Source organism: Antennarius striatus, chromosome 18 (genome assembly GCF_040054535.1).
Source record: "Antennarius striatus isolate MH-2024 chromosome 18, ASM4005453v1, whole genome shotgun sequence".
Taxonomy (NCBI): domain Eukaryota; kingdom Metazoa; phylum Chordata; class Actinopteri; order Lophiiformes; family Antennariidae; genus Antennarius; species Antennarius striatus.
This window is the reverse complement of record NC_090793.1, coordinates 11599296-11615936: the sequence shown is the minus strand read 5'-3', so window position 1 is coordinate 11615936 and position 16641 is coordinate 11599296. Positions and strand designations below refer to the sequence as shown.

Below are 16641 nucleotides of genomic sequence, written 5' to 3'. Positions count from 1 at the left end.
AACGCTGAACTAAACACTTACTAATGGGGAAAAAGACAGCGACTTCGATAAATTCATTTCTCAAATGGTGGGCATTCATGTTTCTTTTTTTTCTTTCCTTCTCTGTGAAGCGGAGGCAATTCTGATGGCAACAAAAACATCAGCAGCAGTAGCATTCCCTGCCCTCACAGCCCCCCATGGACAATTTAAATCTATGGTTTCCTCACATTACCCACCAGTAGCTGTCTGTCAAAGGTTTCTTGCATTATGGTCAACCACCTTCGGCCCCAAGGGCAGCAAGAGGCTGGACATCAGCAACACCCTTGATGAGAGCTAAGCATTTCTTAATGCAATCATAGGCAATTAGTTCCCTCTGATTACGTGCCTCTTAATGCTGTTTTGAGTGTTGTGGCATGCAGTAATACAGAAGGAGATTAAACTGCATTCCTCCCTCTACACTGCAGTCATTTAATAAACTGAGAACATAATGAAATGTACACAGTAATTACAGTAATATGAAATGCTAATACTTTTGCAATTGGATCCGTTGTTAAAGACAGCCAGCGCTCAAGAAAGTCCCAGTTTAGAGAGCACATCACCGTGACAATAGAGTACAATTATAGGTGTTTTTTTTTTTTTTATGTTCATTACTTATGAGTGACTTAATTTTAGCCCCATCATACAAATACAAATCATGTCTGGTATATGGTAAATTCTGTAATGGAAAGAAAACAATATCTGATTTAGATATGAGTTTATATCGCAGGAGTTAAAGAGATACAGGGTTGGAAGTAGGTGTTCCATTGGTGCACAAACTGGGAAGTCACCAATAAACATGACACATCGTCTAAATGGAGGCTAGTTGTTTGATGATGGAGACAAGCATAGTCTGCTTGAAGTCTATTTAAAGCACCTTTGAAAGACAATCAAGACTGGCTTACTTCTGTATGTGTGGCTCATCACAGTCAACAATAGGACTTTGACAAATGTCCCTGTTTGTAAATCTCCCTCAGGTGTCATCGAGATCTTGGAGATGTTGGTAGAGAACCTAAATGAATTTATAGAGCTTTGAATTGAACAGTTGCTCCAAACTATTGTATGGAAGCATGATTACTTTCTCTCTACTCCATCTCTGCACCCACTACCTACAATGTAACTTATTGGTCTTTACAGATTCCAATTGTCTCACAATGCACTGATCGCCACACAAATAGCCCTCTGTTTCATCATGACAATTGAGAGGTTCATATTTCAACCTAATAGTCCTGTATAACTTTAACCATCTATCACAACCTCATTTCATTGCGGTTGCAGTTAATACGCGCTTCCCTGCCAAGTGGAACATTTTCTAATGATGCACTCTCACACAAAAACAAGGCACACCAGCCTGCGCTCTGAATCACTCACTAATGCACCCATCCATAATGTGTTCATAGCAGTCCGCCTAGAGGAGACAGCAATGACTACCGCTTGGCACGGGCATGAAAGGGGATATTGGGAAGGGTGCAAGATACAAAACCTAAATGAGTATGATAATCGTGAGCAAAGTCATTGCCATGAGACACTGTATCGCCTCATAATAACATTCCCTGTATTATTACCAAAAATACAGGGAAACACCTCAGACGGATCTCACCAATAACAGTCAGTGGTGGGTCACATCCAAGTGCATTATCGCAGTGAGCCCAGCCTTGTGGAATGTGGACAGGGTGGCCTAATAGGTGTACATAAAGCCTGATGTAAACACCATCTTAATTAAACCTTTATCTGTTCCTCCATTTTATGCAGATTGCTTTGGTGCATATACTACGGTGATTATCCTGTAATCAAGTACCATTCAGTTCTCAGTGTCTTTTAAAAACCTGATTTGAATGCATGAATAGGATGCATTATTGCCTCCGTCAGTATAGAAATATGCCTGGTTTTAAAGCTAATAGAACAATGGCACCTGTCAAGTTTAGGATGGATGCATTAGGGTGAATCATCATGAACAAATAAATGTATATTGTTTGTACCTGTAGGATTATTATAAGTCTTGCCACATTTTAGCATTTGTAGATCGTTCAAAAACCAGCAAAAGCTTTTGATCCAGTCGATAGCTGTTGATTACGGTGCTCATACATTCATTATCTAATTACTGTGTGTGTGTGTGTGTATTTATTCAATCTTGCTTTTTCTTTTCAGAAGCTCATAGCCCCAGAACAAGATCACACCACCCCCTGTAATGAGCCACTAGGTTATTAAACAGGGGGCCTCCAGTCCATCAGCACACTGACCACAAAAATGAAGATGAGTTTTTTCAACTGAAGCGGCTCATCAACATCCTCGGTGAATCAAATCTTGTCTCCTTATATCTCTCACAAATGCCCAATGCTGTGCAGAAATGAGATGAGCAAGCCCATCCTTGCTCAGGCCCAGCAACAGATCGCAAACAACCTGTCTCACTCATTAATGTGACCAAATTTAAAGCTCCATATGAGCGTTCTCATAAGTTGTTTTCACTCTGCTTTAGATGGCAAATATTACTAGACTGACAAGTTACCAGCACTGTCTGGGTTGTCCAATGACAGTTTACTGCTGTGTGGTTGAAAAAAATAATTTCTTCGGTTCCTGTTCCATCCATTGCAGTCCTAGGAGGAAGGGGATTTGGATATTGTCAAGAATGGTTCTCGTCCTGAAGGACTACAGGAAGGAGTGATGCATTCTTGTCAATGCAGAAGCTTTTCAACAATGCAAATGCAGGGCATGTGACTACAGGCTACTGTATAAGCTGGCTTGAAATTGAATTTAAAAATAAACTAGCTGCAAGGCTAACCCAATAAAATACATCTAGCACTGCACTTAAGGTCACTGAAGTTAACTGAACACTTTTGTGGGTGCAGCAGCACAGCTGCCTCACTAGCTTAGGACCTGAAAAAATCATAGCAATATACAAGAATTTAGGATTTTTACTTTTCTAAATATTTCACTGCACAATTTGTGCAGTCTATGTAGTCAGTGTTGGTAAAAAGATTGTTGCTTCCAGGCCCATTAGCTTCTGATGTTTCTTAAAGTTTCTATTACAGTATTTTATACTAAATGCAACAGCCAATCAAATTGCATTAAACAGCATTTCACAACATCACTGGTTGGTTAACACACTCTCTGCAATATACATGCGACACAAAATTTCCAACTTGGAGAAAGCAATTTACCTGAAACAGTCCCATTATAAATCGCTTAAAACTACAAACTGTATTTTGCATAGAAATAGCTTCAATGTTTCATGTACAGTATAATCTGGAGATATGATTCATGGGTGAAGTAGACCCATGAGGGTCAAATTGTCCAGTAGTCTTGCTTTAAACTGGAATGACAAGACAAAACCTGAACTGCCTTGAGGGACGTTTACACTCTGCTGTAGAACATTACCATTTGATTTTTGGTATTCCTCATGTAGAGAAGTGGCCATACATTTTACAATGGCAATGTCAACTAAAATTAATTAGTAAAGAAACCCATGCAAGTCTGACATTAAGAAAAAAGTAGCATCATTTCAGCTTTTTATGAAACCACGTCGGTTTACGCACTCATAACTGAGCGTGTTCAAAGAAGTCAGAGCAATTGATAAACTTTTTTGCACAACACAATTGAATGCCATGGTTTAAAATTTTAAAATTTATTTATGCAAGATTTTACAGAGATTAGTATTACAATGCAGAAGTACTTGTCCATCCGACCATTAACAGGCTTTATACTATGATTTATATGCATTTCCTCAAAATACAGAAAAGAAATCCATCTTAATTTCAGACATGCTTTGCAAGTCATCTAAAAGTGTGCAACTCAATCTCGCTGTGGTATTACTCTGCAAAGATGATCCATTTCCTTCACAAGAAATTGATTCAAGTTATATATATATAATAAAGACGGCTAATGTGCCATCTAAATGAGCGCATATCGAGTCTTTCCAGTATCATGGCCCACCTGGCACAGTTCCCTTTGTCACCAATCTCGTCCATCCATACAAGGTCATCCTCGGGCGTTTTGATATGTGCTATAAAACTTAGCGATTCTTAAATAAATCTTACAAAATGAGTTTAAATTAAAATTACCGAAGGCCAGCTGAATTTCTACATATCCAAATCACATCAGTTTTTTAAATCCCATTTATCGAGACTACAGCATAATCGTATAAAAATGTGCTGTTACACCATCTAGTGGTTAAAACGAGCAAGTTACTGCTGATCCCTATAAATAGGAAAAAATAATCAGGGGCCGAAATAAACAGAACAATCATCTTTTGCACATTTATAGGATAAACCAGTTTCGGAGGTACAGGGTCGAAATCCTTAACAAGTTTTTGGTGTGTTCAAAGTACTCATTTGGAGCTGGTATATTTGGTGACCGCTTTTGTGCCTTCGGACACGGCGTGTTTGGCCAATTCCCCGGGCAGCAACAGCCTCACCGCGGTCTGCACCTCCCTGCTGGTAATGGTGGAGCGTTTGTTGTATTGAGCCAACCTGGACGCTTCTGTTGCAATCCTTTCAAACAGGTCGTTCACGAAGGAGTTCATGATGCTCATGGCTCTGCTTGAAATCCCCGTGTCCGGGTGTACCTTGAAGGCAACGGAAGCCGGTGAGTCCCAGAACCAACCAATCACATTTCCGCACGCGCCTCTCGTACCCACCTGTTTTAAAACTTTGTAGATGTACATGGCGTAAGTCTCTCTTCTCTTAGCCTTTCTCTTGACTTTTTTCTCACCTGAGCTTTTCCCTTTCTTTTTAGATACGTCGTTAGTCATTTTCGAATCTGTGTTGACTCAGGAACAAGCTGGTCAGATGCCGACTCAAACGGTTCCGGAACAATTATCCAAGTTGACCGGGCCGTGGGCAGCACTTTATGTGGCGTCGATTAATTAGCGATTGATGTGGCTCACCTGCTCTGTTTTTAGAGGTAAGACGGGTGCAAAATGTGAAAGTTGATTATGACGACACGTGGGAATGAAACGTCATGGTATTTAGTGTTTTCGGTCATCAACGACAGGAATGTGATGGAGGTCGAGACGAGTCTTTTTGGGGGTTACACTGTTGCACGTAGTAATGGCGTCCGCTAGGTGGAACACTTAAACCACGTTTATGGACGCATGCACAGTCCTCGGTTGAATTGGTTACCTGTTATACATTTCAATGTAATTCGTCATTAAACAGCATTTAATTGTATTCTTAGATCCCTTCGTATAATCTGATGTCATAATTTTTTAAAAGTAAAACTTTTGAGATGCATTGACAAAGATCTAGAAGTCCTCTTTATTCTGATCAAGCCAACAAATAAGTATAATATTCTGTATGTAATACTTGAATGGCTTAAACTTATATTGTTTTGTATCCTATAGGCCTACTTAACACATAATTATTAATTATATGCCAGAAGAATAGATAGGTGTAGAGTTTACAGTAGTTTGTGAGTATTTACGTTGTGATGTCAAATTTGTGATATATTACTTTTTAGACAGTATTACAATTCAAAGATATATCCGTTTCATTGATCTGTGTGTGTGTGTGTGTGTGTGTGTGTGTGTGTGTGTGTGTGTGTGTGTGTGTGTGTGTGTGTGTGTGTGTGTGTGTGTGTGTGTGCTCTGTATCTCAGCGTTTCTAGGCATTTTATATGTTTTATTCATGATACGAGAGTCATTTGATAGACTGACAACACACATTGCACATGATAATACAAATGTTCCTAATAGTAATACTTTATCAGGCTTGTTCAGCACTAACATACTAATGCTAAGCATAGTTACTTTAATGCTATATTTCTAGGGATTATATATGCTACTGAGCTTTTACTTATTTTGGAGATTCATGTTTACATGTTGGTGGTGAATGTGACTGAATAACTGCAGAATCCCTCTGTGTCGAGAAGGTAGTTTAGAGAGTTATGTAAGTCGACAGCTATGCAAACACCAAAGACAAAGAATGTCACATTTTGAAAAAGAACATTCTTTGATGAAAGTGTCATTTATGGATATGCTTTATAAATATTGAGCAATAAAGTAGAATGGTTTATTTTATATGCAAGCTGTAAAGTCATTCTTTGCTTTTTTTTGACTCCTTGATTGGTTGTCCTAGAGGGAAATTGTTCTGTGCATTTGACCCATCACTTAGGTGCAGTGGGTGGCCCTGAAGCGGTCCAGGAAGCAAATTGGGTTCAAGTATTTTGCTCAAGGATACATCAGCATGTATAGTGGGGAAACTGAAGCTTGAACCAGCAACATTCCAAAAAGTGGACGATGACTTTACCACCTATACCACAGCTGCCGGAATCTAAGCCACAGCCACCTTAATTAATCAACATGACAAAATTCAATGAGAACATAGTGTAGAAACCTGTGTATATTAATTCTACATAAATGTTTTTTATGGTCAAGCTTTCCTTAAAATTTGCAATGAAGGGTGACAGTACAGTAGTTATAGCTTAAGTGTGTTGTAACTGTCTGATCTCTGCATGAGCCCAGTGCCACCGTTATGTTTAAGGTCTTTTTTTCTCTCCACTCAGTTTTGTCCTCCACAGTTGCGAAGTAGGGATATGAATAGGTCCTTATCCCAACCCGTATTTATTCAAGGTTATTTGCAGTAACTGCCACACACACTGAAAAGCAACTATTAGTGGCCTTATGGAGGCCATCCTTTTCTCTGTCATCTAGGCAAGTTTCTACTGTTCTGTGGTTTTGTCTTAAAAGGGAAAATGGAAAAAAGGTGAGTGTTGTACATGCACATATTTGCTACTCTTCTCAGTCTGTCTGGCAGTCAGAGAAAAAGAAAAAAAAGTTTATTTGCTTCGTCCTTCTTATCATATTGACAAAGCACATATCTGTCAACATGTTTGTCAAATGAACATATTGTTTCATTATCTTGTCTTATGTAGGTTCTCATATATCCAGGTCATGGTTATCCAAAGTTGTTGAAGTCAATCAACTGGACTTTAAGAAAATTTCTTGAAGACGTTTCAGCTGTCATCCAAGAGGCTTCTTCAGTCCTACTGTTGGTTGGTCTTGTCTCAGCTTTTTAACCCTGTGAGGTGTGGTCAATGCTGTTCATCTTCCCATATGAATGGTGGTGGTCGGTACTATTCATATTCCAATATATTTTCTGTGAGGACGGGTCTACTTCACCATCGAGGGCCTGAAGACAAAGGCAGACCAGCTCTTGATAAAACTAACACCACTTTTGCCTCCTGTGATTCTGGAGGAAGTGTCCAAGTTTGTTGAGCTCAACACATTAAGAGCAAGGAAAGACAAAAACATACTGTAAGTTTTTTAGCCTCCAATCTCGGGCAAGCAAAAATAAAAAGGCAGAACTCTGCTGGAGAAACCAGTGAGCCCAACTGCAGACACCACACAGAACAGATGGGTGAGGAATTTATCAGACAGAGAACTCAAACAACCAATGAAGAACGTCCTCGCCAAAGGATTGAACTTTGTCATCACTGGTTGTGGACCTCATTACAGCCACAGAGTTAGGCATCAAGAAGAAGCAGAGGGGCTAAGGCTAAAGGTAACAGCAGCCCTTTCTGAAGCTAAGGTCCCACCTTCCAACCTCTCTACCCAAGAAAGGAAGGCAATGACAGCACTAAGGACCAGAACATCACCATCCTTACAGGAGATAAAAGAAGGTGCACGGTGATCCTGAGTGCAACAGATTACCACAGCAAGGTACTGCCACTACTCAGCTACAGCAGCATTGATGAGACCCCGAAGCGCAACCAAACTGGCAGCTACAAAAAAGAGGTTGCGGATTGCGTGCATAAGCTGCAGAAGGAGGATACTGTAAATCGCCTGCTACAACAATACCTGTACCCCGGGGAAGCCATTCTATGCTTATACAGTCAACCTTCGGTTTTCGAACATAATCCGTTCCAGAAGGCTGTTCGAAAAGCGAGTTGTTCGAAATCCGAAACTATTTTTCCCATTATAATTAATGTAAATAATTTTAATCCGTTCCAAGTCTAAAAAACAACTTTTTCTAAGTTTTTAAAAAAAAACATTTTACACCATAAACTGCACTGTATACTGTTTACCATAAATAAAAAAGGGTAGAAATAGACACTGTTTTATTTCAATAAAAGATATCCTATCAAACTTTGAACACGAATGCGCTACGGAGGAAGCAGTTTGCTCGGCTCCCAAGTGAGTCGCGTTCAGGTACACTCGGCTTCTTTTGGTTTGTTCGAGAGCCAAATTTTGGTCGAGTTCAGAGATGTCAATCGGCTACCTCTGTCTGCTTCCATGGCTGGCGACAGCACAAGCTGTACAGTGGTCCTGTTTCACCATCCACTAGGGGAGTGCTGGTTCTGCCTCATTTGGTTCTGCTGTGGTTTTGGGGTTTTGCCAGAGTAACCTTGACTTTAACTTTTTTGAGCTCAATGACTTAGGCACTGTCTGGTCTGTCCTCAGAGTGGTGGATCCTCGGCAATCGGTGACCTCTGTGTGCTTCATCGGCTGGTGGTGACTCGCTCTACTGGATGGATCGGCATGCCTTTGTTATACATTTATTGTTACTGTTATTGTTACTGTTATTATTATTGTGTTGTTAATCTGTACATGCGGTATCTATTGCTTCGTCTGTCCACTCCTGGAAGAGGGGTCCCTCCTCTGCAGTCTTCCTGAGGTTTCTCCCATCCATTTTTTCCCCTGTTAAAAGGGTTTTGGGGGGAGTTGTTCCTTATCCGATGCGAGGGTCGCACTGCTTGCAGTGCACAAAGGTCAGAGGGATATCGTCCATGTGCAGATTGTAAAGCCCTTTGAGACATTGTTTGTGAATCTGGGCTATATAAAAATAAATAAACTTTAAAAAAAACTTGAAGATGTAAAATTCTCGGATTTTCTGGTCGAAAACCAATTTGGTCGAGAACAGAAGCGTTCGAAAACCGAGGTTTGACTGTACAGCCTCCCTAAAATTCATTAAGAAGGAGCCCCCTTCAAACCTATCAGCAGCATCAACTCGGCCACATACAGAGAGGAGCATAAGTAATTACACCCTCTGCGATTTTGCAAGTTCTCCCACTTAGAAAATAGGGAGAAGCCTGAAATGTTCATCATAGACGCATTTCCACTGTTAGAGACATGATCTAAAAACTAAACAAAACTGGAATTTACATCGTATCATTTTTCAATGATATATTTGTATGATGCTGAGGTTTAAATGAGAAATAAGGAGAAAATCAGTGCTAATATTTAGTGCAGAAGCCTTTGCTTGTAATTACAGAGGTCAAACGTTTCCTGTAGTTCTTCACCAGGTTTGCATATATGGCAACAGGGATTTTGGCCCACTCCTCCTCCACACAAATCTTCTGTAGATCTTTCAAGTTTCGGGGCTGTCGCTGAGCAACATGAAGTTCCAGCTCCCTCCAAAGATTCTCTATTGGATTTAAGTCTGGAGACTGGCTAGGCCACTCCAGAACCTTGATATGCTTGACAAGGAGGTTGTTGCTCAAAATCTGATGATACATGGCCCCATTCATCCATTCATTCATTCATTTTCTGCCGCTTCATCTGCCGTAGTGGGTCATGGGGAGCTGGAGCCTATCTCAGCTGGCACAGGGCGTGAGGCGGGGGACACTCCAGGCACGACGCCAGTGCACCCTGGAGCAGTGGAACAGGGGATTGATCTGCAACATCATCATTAATAAATTTACAATCAGGTCCCTTTGAAACTCCCAAAAAGAATTGCTGTACTCAGTAGATTGACCCAGGTGAAGTGTCTCATGCTAATGACCGTCATTAGGATACAAAGTCTCGATGAAACTCACACATCAAAAACTCCCCTTTGACACCCCCTGGCACTCCCATTGACCACCGTGGAGGAGCCAGACGGGTCTTGACAATGGTCATTGGAATATCAATAGCACTGACCACACCTCACAGGTTTAAGAAGTTGAAATTTAATTAATCCCCGAAGGGAAATTAGTGGCACACTCTAGTAGTCAAATCAAATCACATGCATATGTTAGTGTGTACAGGCCCTGAACAAACAAACACACAGTAAGCATGCAGGGGAGGTAGAATGGGGAGCAGCTCCTTCACGGTGCGCCCCAAATGAGCAACTTGTAAGGGGGACGGCGCCTTGCTCAAGGAAACCTCGGCAGTGCTCCAGAGGTGAGCTGACACCTCCCACTGTCAGCTCACATCCGGGTGTTTATTTGGGCGGGAGCGGGAATCGAACCACTGATTTCAGAACATTGGACAGCCCGCTCTACTGCCCGCTCTACCACTGAGCCACTGCCGCCCAAATATATGACAATGTGGCTTTGGTCCAGCCATGAAGAGACTAAATTTTTGTCAATATAAACAAAGTGTTGTAGGTAAGTAATTCTTCTGAACAGCAGCTCTGAGTTCAAAGTCAAATTCAAAGACTAACAAGAACCAATGCAGTCAGAGACTGCAACGTCCTGCGACATTCCTGAATTCAAAATTTTATCCTGACCTACTTGCATAGGTCAAAGATCAAAGCTATTGCTCTGACCTACTTTCATAGATCAAAGCACTATCTTTGATTTACAGTCTTACTCACACTGGCCTTCTCACTCGTCTTCCTATCTAATCTTGTTTCTGAGTGTTCAAAAGTTAAAATTTGACCTTGACCTAGTTTTCTCAAGGTCAAGGTCATCATCTCAATTTCATCCCCTTTGCCGCCCGAGTAATGTGCTTTTTTGTTTCATCTTTCTATCTGGAACGGTTGCGAAGATATTTGATGGACTAACACACGGACTAACGGACGAACACACAAATGCTGACAATTACAATACATCACCACTTTCAGTCGGGATGTAACAAAAAGACAGAGCCTCAAATTTTGCTCCCCTTATCAAAATTCACTGCATTATGTGAAACATTCACCATCCATTTATAAGCTACAACTAAGACTTTCACCCTGCCATCTTCAACAGGCATGCTTGCAAGTAATAGTTAAATGTAAAGTATATTAATTTTTACTCAAGAAAGGTTAACTAAATATAGAAAGAATACAAATAAATGTGGCATCAATAGTAATTAAATACTACCATCCATCCATCTTCAACCGATTATCCAGAATCGGGTCGCGGGGGCAGCTGCTTCAACAGGGAGCCCCAAACCTCCCTTTCCCCAGCCACATCCACCAGCTCTGACTGGGGGATCCCAAGGTGTTCCCAGACCAGTCAGTCATTTTCAGATTACCACTGCTATATCCGCCGCAGCGAGTCACAGGGAGCCGGGGCCTATCTCAGCAACAAAGGGCGTCAGGTGGGGGACACTCCGGGCACAACGCCAGTGCACCGCAGAGCCACACAAAAAGACATATAACCATGTACACACACTCATTCCTACAGGCAATTTGGAACTGCCAATCAACCTGAAGCGCATGCTTTTGGAGGCGGGAGAAAGCTGGAGAACCAGGAGAGAACCCACGCAGACACGGGGAGAGCATGCGAACTCTGCACAGAGCGGGACTCAAACCCGGGTCCGCCGTGTTGTGATGTGACAACAGTGATGTAAAGTGACTGCAATACCGCTCCTGCCGCCCCAATTCTCTGTCCAATCTCATGCTCCATTGTTCCCTCACTCATGAACAGGACCCCAAGATAATTAAACTCCTTCACTTGTGGAAGGACCTCATCCCCCACTCGTAGAAAGCAGTCCACTGGTATCCTGCTGAGGACCATGGCCTCAGATTTGGAGGTGCTGATCCTCATCCCTGCCGCTTCACACTCGGCTGCAAAGCGGACCAGTGACTGCTGCAGGTCACAGGCCGATGACGCAAACAGGACCACATCATCTGCAAAAAGCAGCGATGCAATCCTCTGGCCACCAAAATGTAACCCTTCTTCACCTTGACTACACCTCGATATCCTGTCCATGAAAATCACAAACAGAATTGGTGATACAGCGCAGCTCTGGCGAAGGCCAACAGCTACTCGGAACAAGTGTGACTTACTGCCGAGAACCCGAACGCAGCTCTCACTTTGGGCGTACAGGGATTGGATGGCCCTGAGGAGAGGCCCCCTCACCCCATACACTTGCCTTCTCCTTCATCTTTCTATCTTATCCAGTTCCTGAGTGTAGAAAAGTCGAAATTTGACCTTGACCTAGCTTTTTAAAGGTCAAGGTCATCATCTCATTTTCATACCCTTTGCCGTCCGAGTAATGTACTTTGTGTTTCATCTTTCTATCTGCAACGGTTGCGAAGATATGTGGTGGAAAAAGTAACGAACGAGCGAATGGTCGAATGAACACATAAACACTGACAATTAAATGTAAATAGTGCAAGTGTATTTTATACAGTTTAAATAATAAGAGGGAATTGACTGGCCTTGGCTCAGGCATAAACCACTTGTAAATTGGAACATCTTCATCATCCAATCAGTGACATTTCAACAAGGAGTAATATATTTAAGGTGTCATGCTATGAGTTATTAAAGTCACTCTGTTTTGCTATGTTCTGCTTTTGGGTGGAAGAATTAAAACAAGGCAACTTTCTTGTGATTTGGAAATTGCAATACCTCAGACATTGTTCTGGTAGATCTAATCTAACTCTCAGTGTTCCCTGTCAGGTGAAAAGACTGTGATAGTCTATCACTTCAGGCATCTCACTGTTTTTTCTTATGTGGGCATTTTTGAAAAAAATGCATCTTGACTGTGACAATATGTGGTTCACACTCAAATGTTAAAGGATGAATTGCTTCATGTAGTTTTGTCTGAATAGCATACATGTATGGGTGATGGTTGCTATGGTTCCTGTGCTTGGTTACCAGGGCAGAAAATTGATTTAATCCTCAAGGGCCGTGGTCATATCCTTGACAGTTCACCTATTGTTATGTTAATAAGACATCCCTACGTAGTCTGAAAGTGATAATCTTGTTTGGTCCAAGTAGAAAAGGTTTCTCAGAATTTCTACTGCCATTTTAACCACAATAAAATTACCAACTCTATTACCGATATAGCCTGAAACTCACAAGTAGTCACACACAACAAACTACTGTATATCCACAGACCGCTAGAGCCAAACTGTCAAATGCTTTTGAAATGAATTCATCCCTTGAAACTACAAAAAAGGGAATATTTAACATTCACTTTCAAAAGAGAAAACAATGTGTACAAAAGCCATGCTATGCAATACATGATGGCGTTGTTTTATTTTACTTGTTTGCATTTTTGAAAAACTGTCAAGTGTGGTATTTTTTGAAATGTCATGGATGTTGATGCTATAAACATGCAACCTGTGGCATCCTTGCATGGAAACAAACATGCTTGTATAGAGGCTTTTGGAGCAGATTAGAGAATAATTACTCTGAAGATGACGTTCAGACTGAGAGACTGAGAGACTCCCCATGTGAGCACAGACACAGAGGCAAAGCAGTCATTCAGCAGTGGGATGGATCCTGACTGCTAAAGAGGGAGCGGAGAGAGAGACAGAGAGAGAGGAAGAGAGACAGAGAGAGAGAGAGAAAGACACAGAGAGATGCAAGAAATGGGGGAGTGGGGGGAGAGAGAGAGGAAGCAAAAAGAGTGTGAAATGCTCCTCTCGGCAGAATATAAATCTGTATGTTAACAGGACTAAAACTGGAGGTCTCGGAGCAGCTTTAGTGGATGTGCTGTTGTGGCGGCCATAAAGCATCAAGAGGTAGTCTTCCATGTTAATTGAGGATCGTTCCAAATGAGGAAGTGGAACCTTTGGAAGCCGTGAACACCGGTTGTCTAACACAGTGGTGGGCTGGTCGGAGGTCTTTGACCCCCTCATTTTCATCCTTGGAAGAAAAGAGAAGCGCAAAAAAGACACGAGAGCAAAAGGAAGGTGGTGCGAGGGAGCAGTGAGCTATTTTTCTCTTTATAACCTCCATTCACAAAACCATTCATTCCATTATCACGGCAATGTAGAGGCATTCTTTCCGATTAGAGGAGGAAGGGTCTCATTGACTGCTGTGCTTAGCACCTCTTTCCAATCGCTAGCCCTTTTCATTGCAGCTCCTCCCTCCACTCATCTCTTGCATCTTTGCTCACATTTATTTTCTTGTCCCTTTTCACACGCTTGGGAATCAGGAGACATTGCGTTTGGGCAGAAATGGGAGTCTCTGGAGCTGTTATTGTGTTTGGTGCCGCTACAAAGGACAGCTGAGCAGGGAGTGAGGCAGCTTTGGAGAAAATACAATAGCAGTCTGAAAGAAAAGGGAGGACCGACCTCAGACTTAAAGAACAGCTGACAACCCCCTTAGGGTGACTTGTGATGAAAAAACGACTGTTACAGAGACTTACAATCATTTAAGGTAGCTATTAATTTAGACCATCACTTCGAGAGGGAATAAAGTCCTTGGATTCTTCTACTGCTGTTGCAATAGAGTCTTAAAACCTAAAGTTCTTTGGGAGATACACTCTACAACCATGAAAGGGAGCTCAGAGGAAAGCATTGAAAGTGTCAGGCCCTCCAACCTGCAAGCCTTTGCTAACATATCCACTCTACATGGCATGAGTCACATATTTGCCTATGGACATATGACATTCCGTCGATTTCTTTGGACTCTTTCCTTCCTTGGTTCACTTGGAATATTGATGTTGGTTTGCATGGATAGAGTGTCATATTATCTGGAGTATCCTCATGTCACCAAGCTTGACGAGGTGGCAGCGGCAAATCTCACATTCCCAGCAGTTACCTTCTGTAATCTCAATGAGTTCCGCTTCTCCAAAATCACCAGAAATGATCTCTATCATGTGGGGGAGCTGCTGGCCCTCCTCAATAATAATTACCAAATAGCCAACCCACACTTGGCTGAGCCTGAAGTACTCGTTGCCCTAAAGGATAAGGCAAACTTTCAGAACTTCAAGCCCAAACTGTTCAACATGACTGATTTCTATAACCGCACAGGTCACGACATTAATGACATGTTGCTGCAGTGTACCTTCCGAGGCGAAGATTGCTACCCGGTGAACTTCACCACAGTGAGTATTCATCTGTACATTCTGTCTGGTTTTTACATGCTGCAATTTTGCACATAATGGTAACTGTTTTATTTTCCTGACAGACTGTCTGTTTTTACTGGGCTTTGACTGAGTTTTAATGTTTGATGAATTTATGGGGAGCAGATGCCTGGCTGTAACTCTTCATTCTCTAATGACATTAATGTTGCAGTTGTTTGAACCCTTGTGTTATTAGTTGTTTGAAAAGCTTTTGATATTGGCATTGCATTATGTATTGTAGTTGAGGCTTGTGCTGTTCTACAAGTAAATAGAGATTAAGGCTAAGGCAATTTGGGGAAAGGCTGCAAAGATTTCCACCTATTTGTTATTACTGACACATGATATGTTCCCTGGTGACAGAGCTGCACCAAGAAGGGGGAAATGGGCTTCCTAAATGTCTCATATCTTGAGAGGGCTTTTTTTCTTTTATGCATTTTACTGAGGTCAAATAAGATGTTTAAGCATTCACTAAACCATTTGATTTTGCATGGATACATTGAAATAACTTTATTTAAATCAGACATGTGATTATTGCATTAAAGAGTTTGGCTCGCTGTGCTGTCAGCGGTCGCTATTTTTCTTGATATCCTTAATATGATTATTCAAATATTCATCGGTGCTTTAATGCCTCTACTCTGTCAGTTCATTTGTTTTAAAAGTTATTTTTCGGCAGTCAAGGTAACAATTGTTGTGCATATGAAATAGCTAAACAAAACTTACACTTCTTGAAAAATTAACTTGCCCATTTCATTCAGCTGTGGTGCAAGAATCAGTTATACTTTGTACTTTCATTCATTCTTCACTCCATTTGCCTATGTACCTAATCAGGCAGAACTCTTCATTCACGGCCCAGTATGAATGAGCTCACAAAACTGAAATGGTTTGCATCTGTTGTATTGTAATCCACATTCAGTGACAAATATTACTCAAATCTTCTGATACATGCCAAGTTAATAATGAATTATTCAACAGAAAATATAACAAGAACTTGGCCCAACATTAGTTTTATATGTTAAAAAGTAATGGAATATATCATTTATAGAAGTGACCTTCATCTGGATTGGAGCTGATAATATATTCTCATAAAATCTTAACTCTCCCAAGGGATCTAATTGTATAATTATTTACACTGTGAGATGTAGTGGTCTGTAAATATGTAAGTACTTACAGAGAGGAAAAGTAGGTTTTCATATTGTTATTGACAAGAAACATCCCAAAAGATTAAACAATGTACAGTAGTTGATGAGCCTTTATCTGTGCCACAATTAAATTAGCAACACAAAGATATCAAGAAAGAGAGTGTGATTGTATTATTATTTGTACAACTGGTCCTCTGTTTTATGTGTATAATCACACTGCTTTAAATGTTTTGTTCCTACCATAGAATCTACGAGCTGAAGAAGCCTTTTGGAAGAGAGGTGAAATGTTTTCAAGAAACTTTCTTAAAGTCCAGTGGATTGATTTAAACAGCTTTGGGTAACATGACCTGGATAAGTGAGAACCTACACAGAGACATCATAGAATCTGTTTCTTCCCATTTCTTCCAGAACAGACACTTTAGGGTAATCAGACAGCTGATTTTATTTGACTGAGTCCAGAATAATAGAGCATTAGTGAAAACTTTCCTTGACTTAGTTGACCCATTCTTTTATTTAAACAAGACTACTGTATATTGGCAAAAAATAGACGAAATAATAATG

General features: G+C 41.0%; 1 protein-coding gene across 1 annotated transcript; it reads right to left on the bottom strand.

Annotated features, from left to right (window-relative positions):
- Positions 1-4339: 4339 nt before the first annotated feature.
- h2bk1 (H2B.K variant histone 1) lies at positions 4340-4828 on the bottom strand. Its single transcript, XM_068340846.1, has 2 exons — positions 4649-4828; positions 4340-4576 (listed from the first exon to the last, which is right to left on the bottom strand). Exons 1-2 carry the CDS (start codon positions 4760-4762, stop codon positions 4340-4342), a joined length of 351 nt encoding a protein of 116 aa, XP_068196947.1. The 5' UTR covers positions 4763-4828.
- Between the last annotated feature and the right edge of the window lie 11813 nt (positions 4829-16641).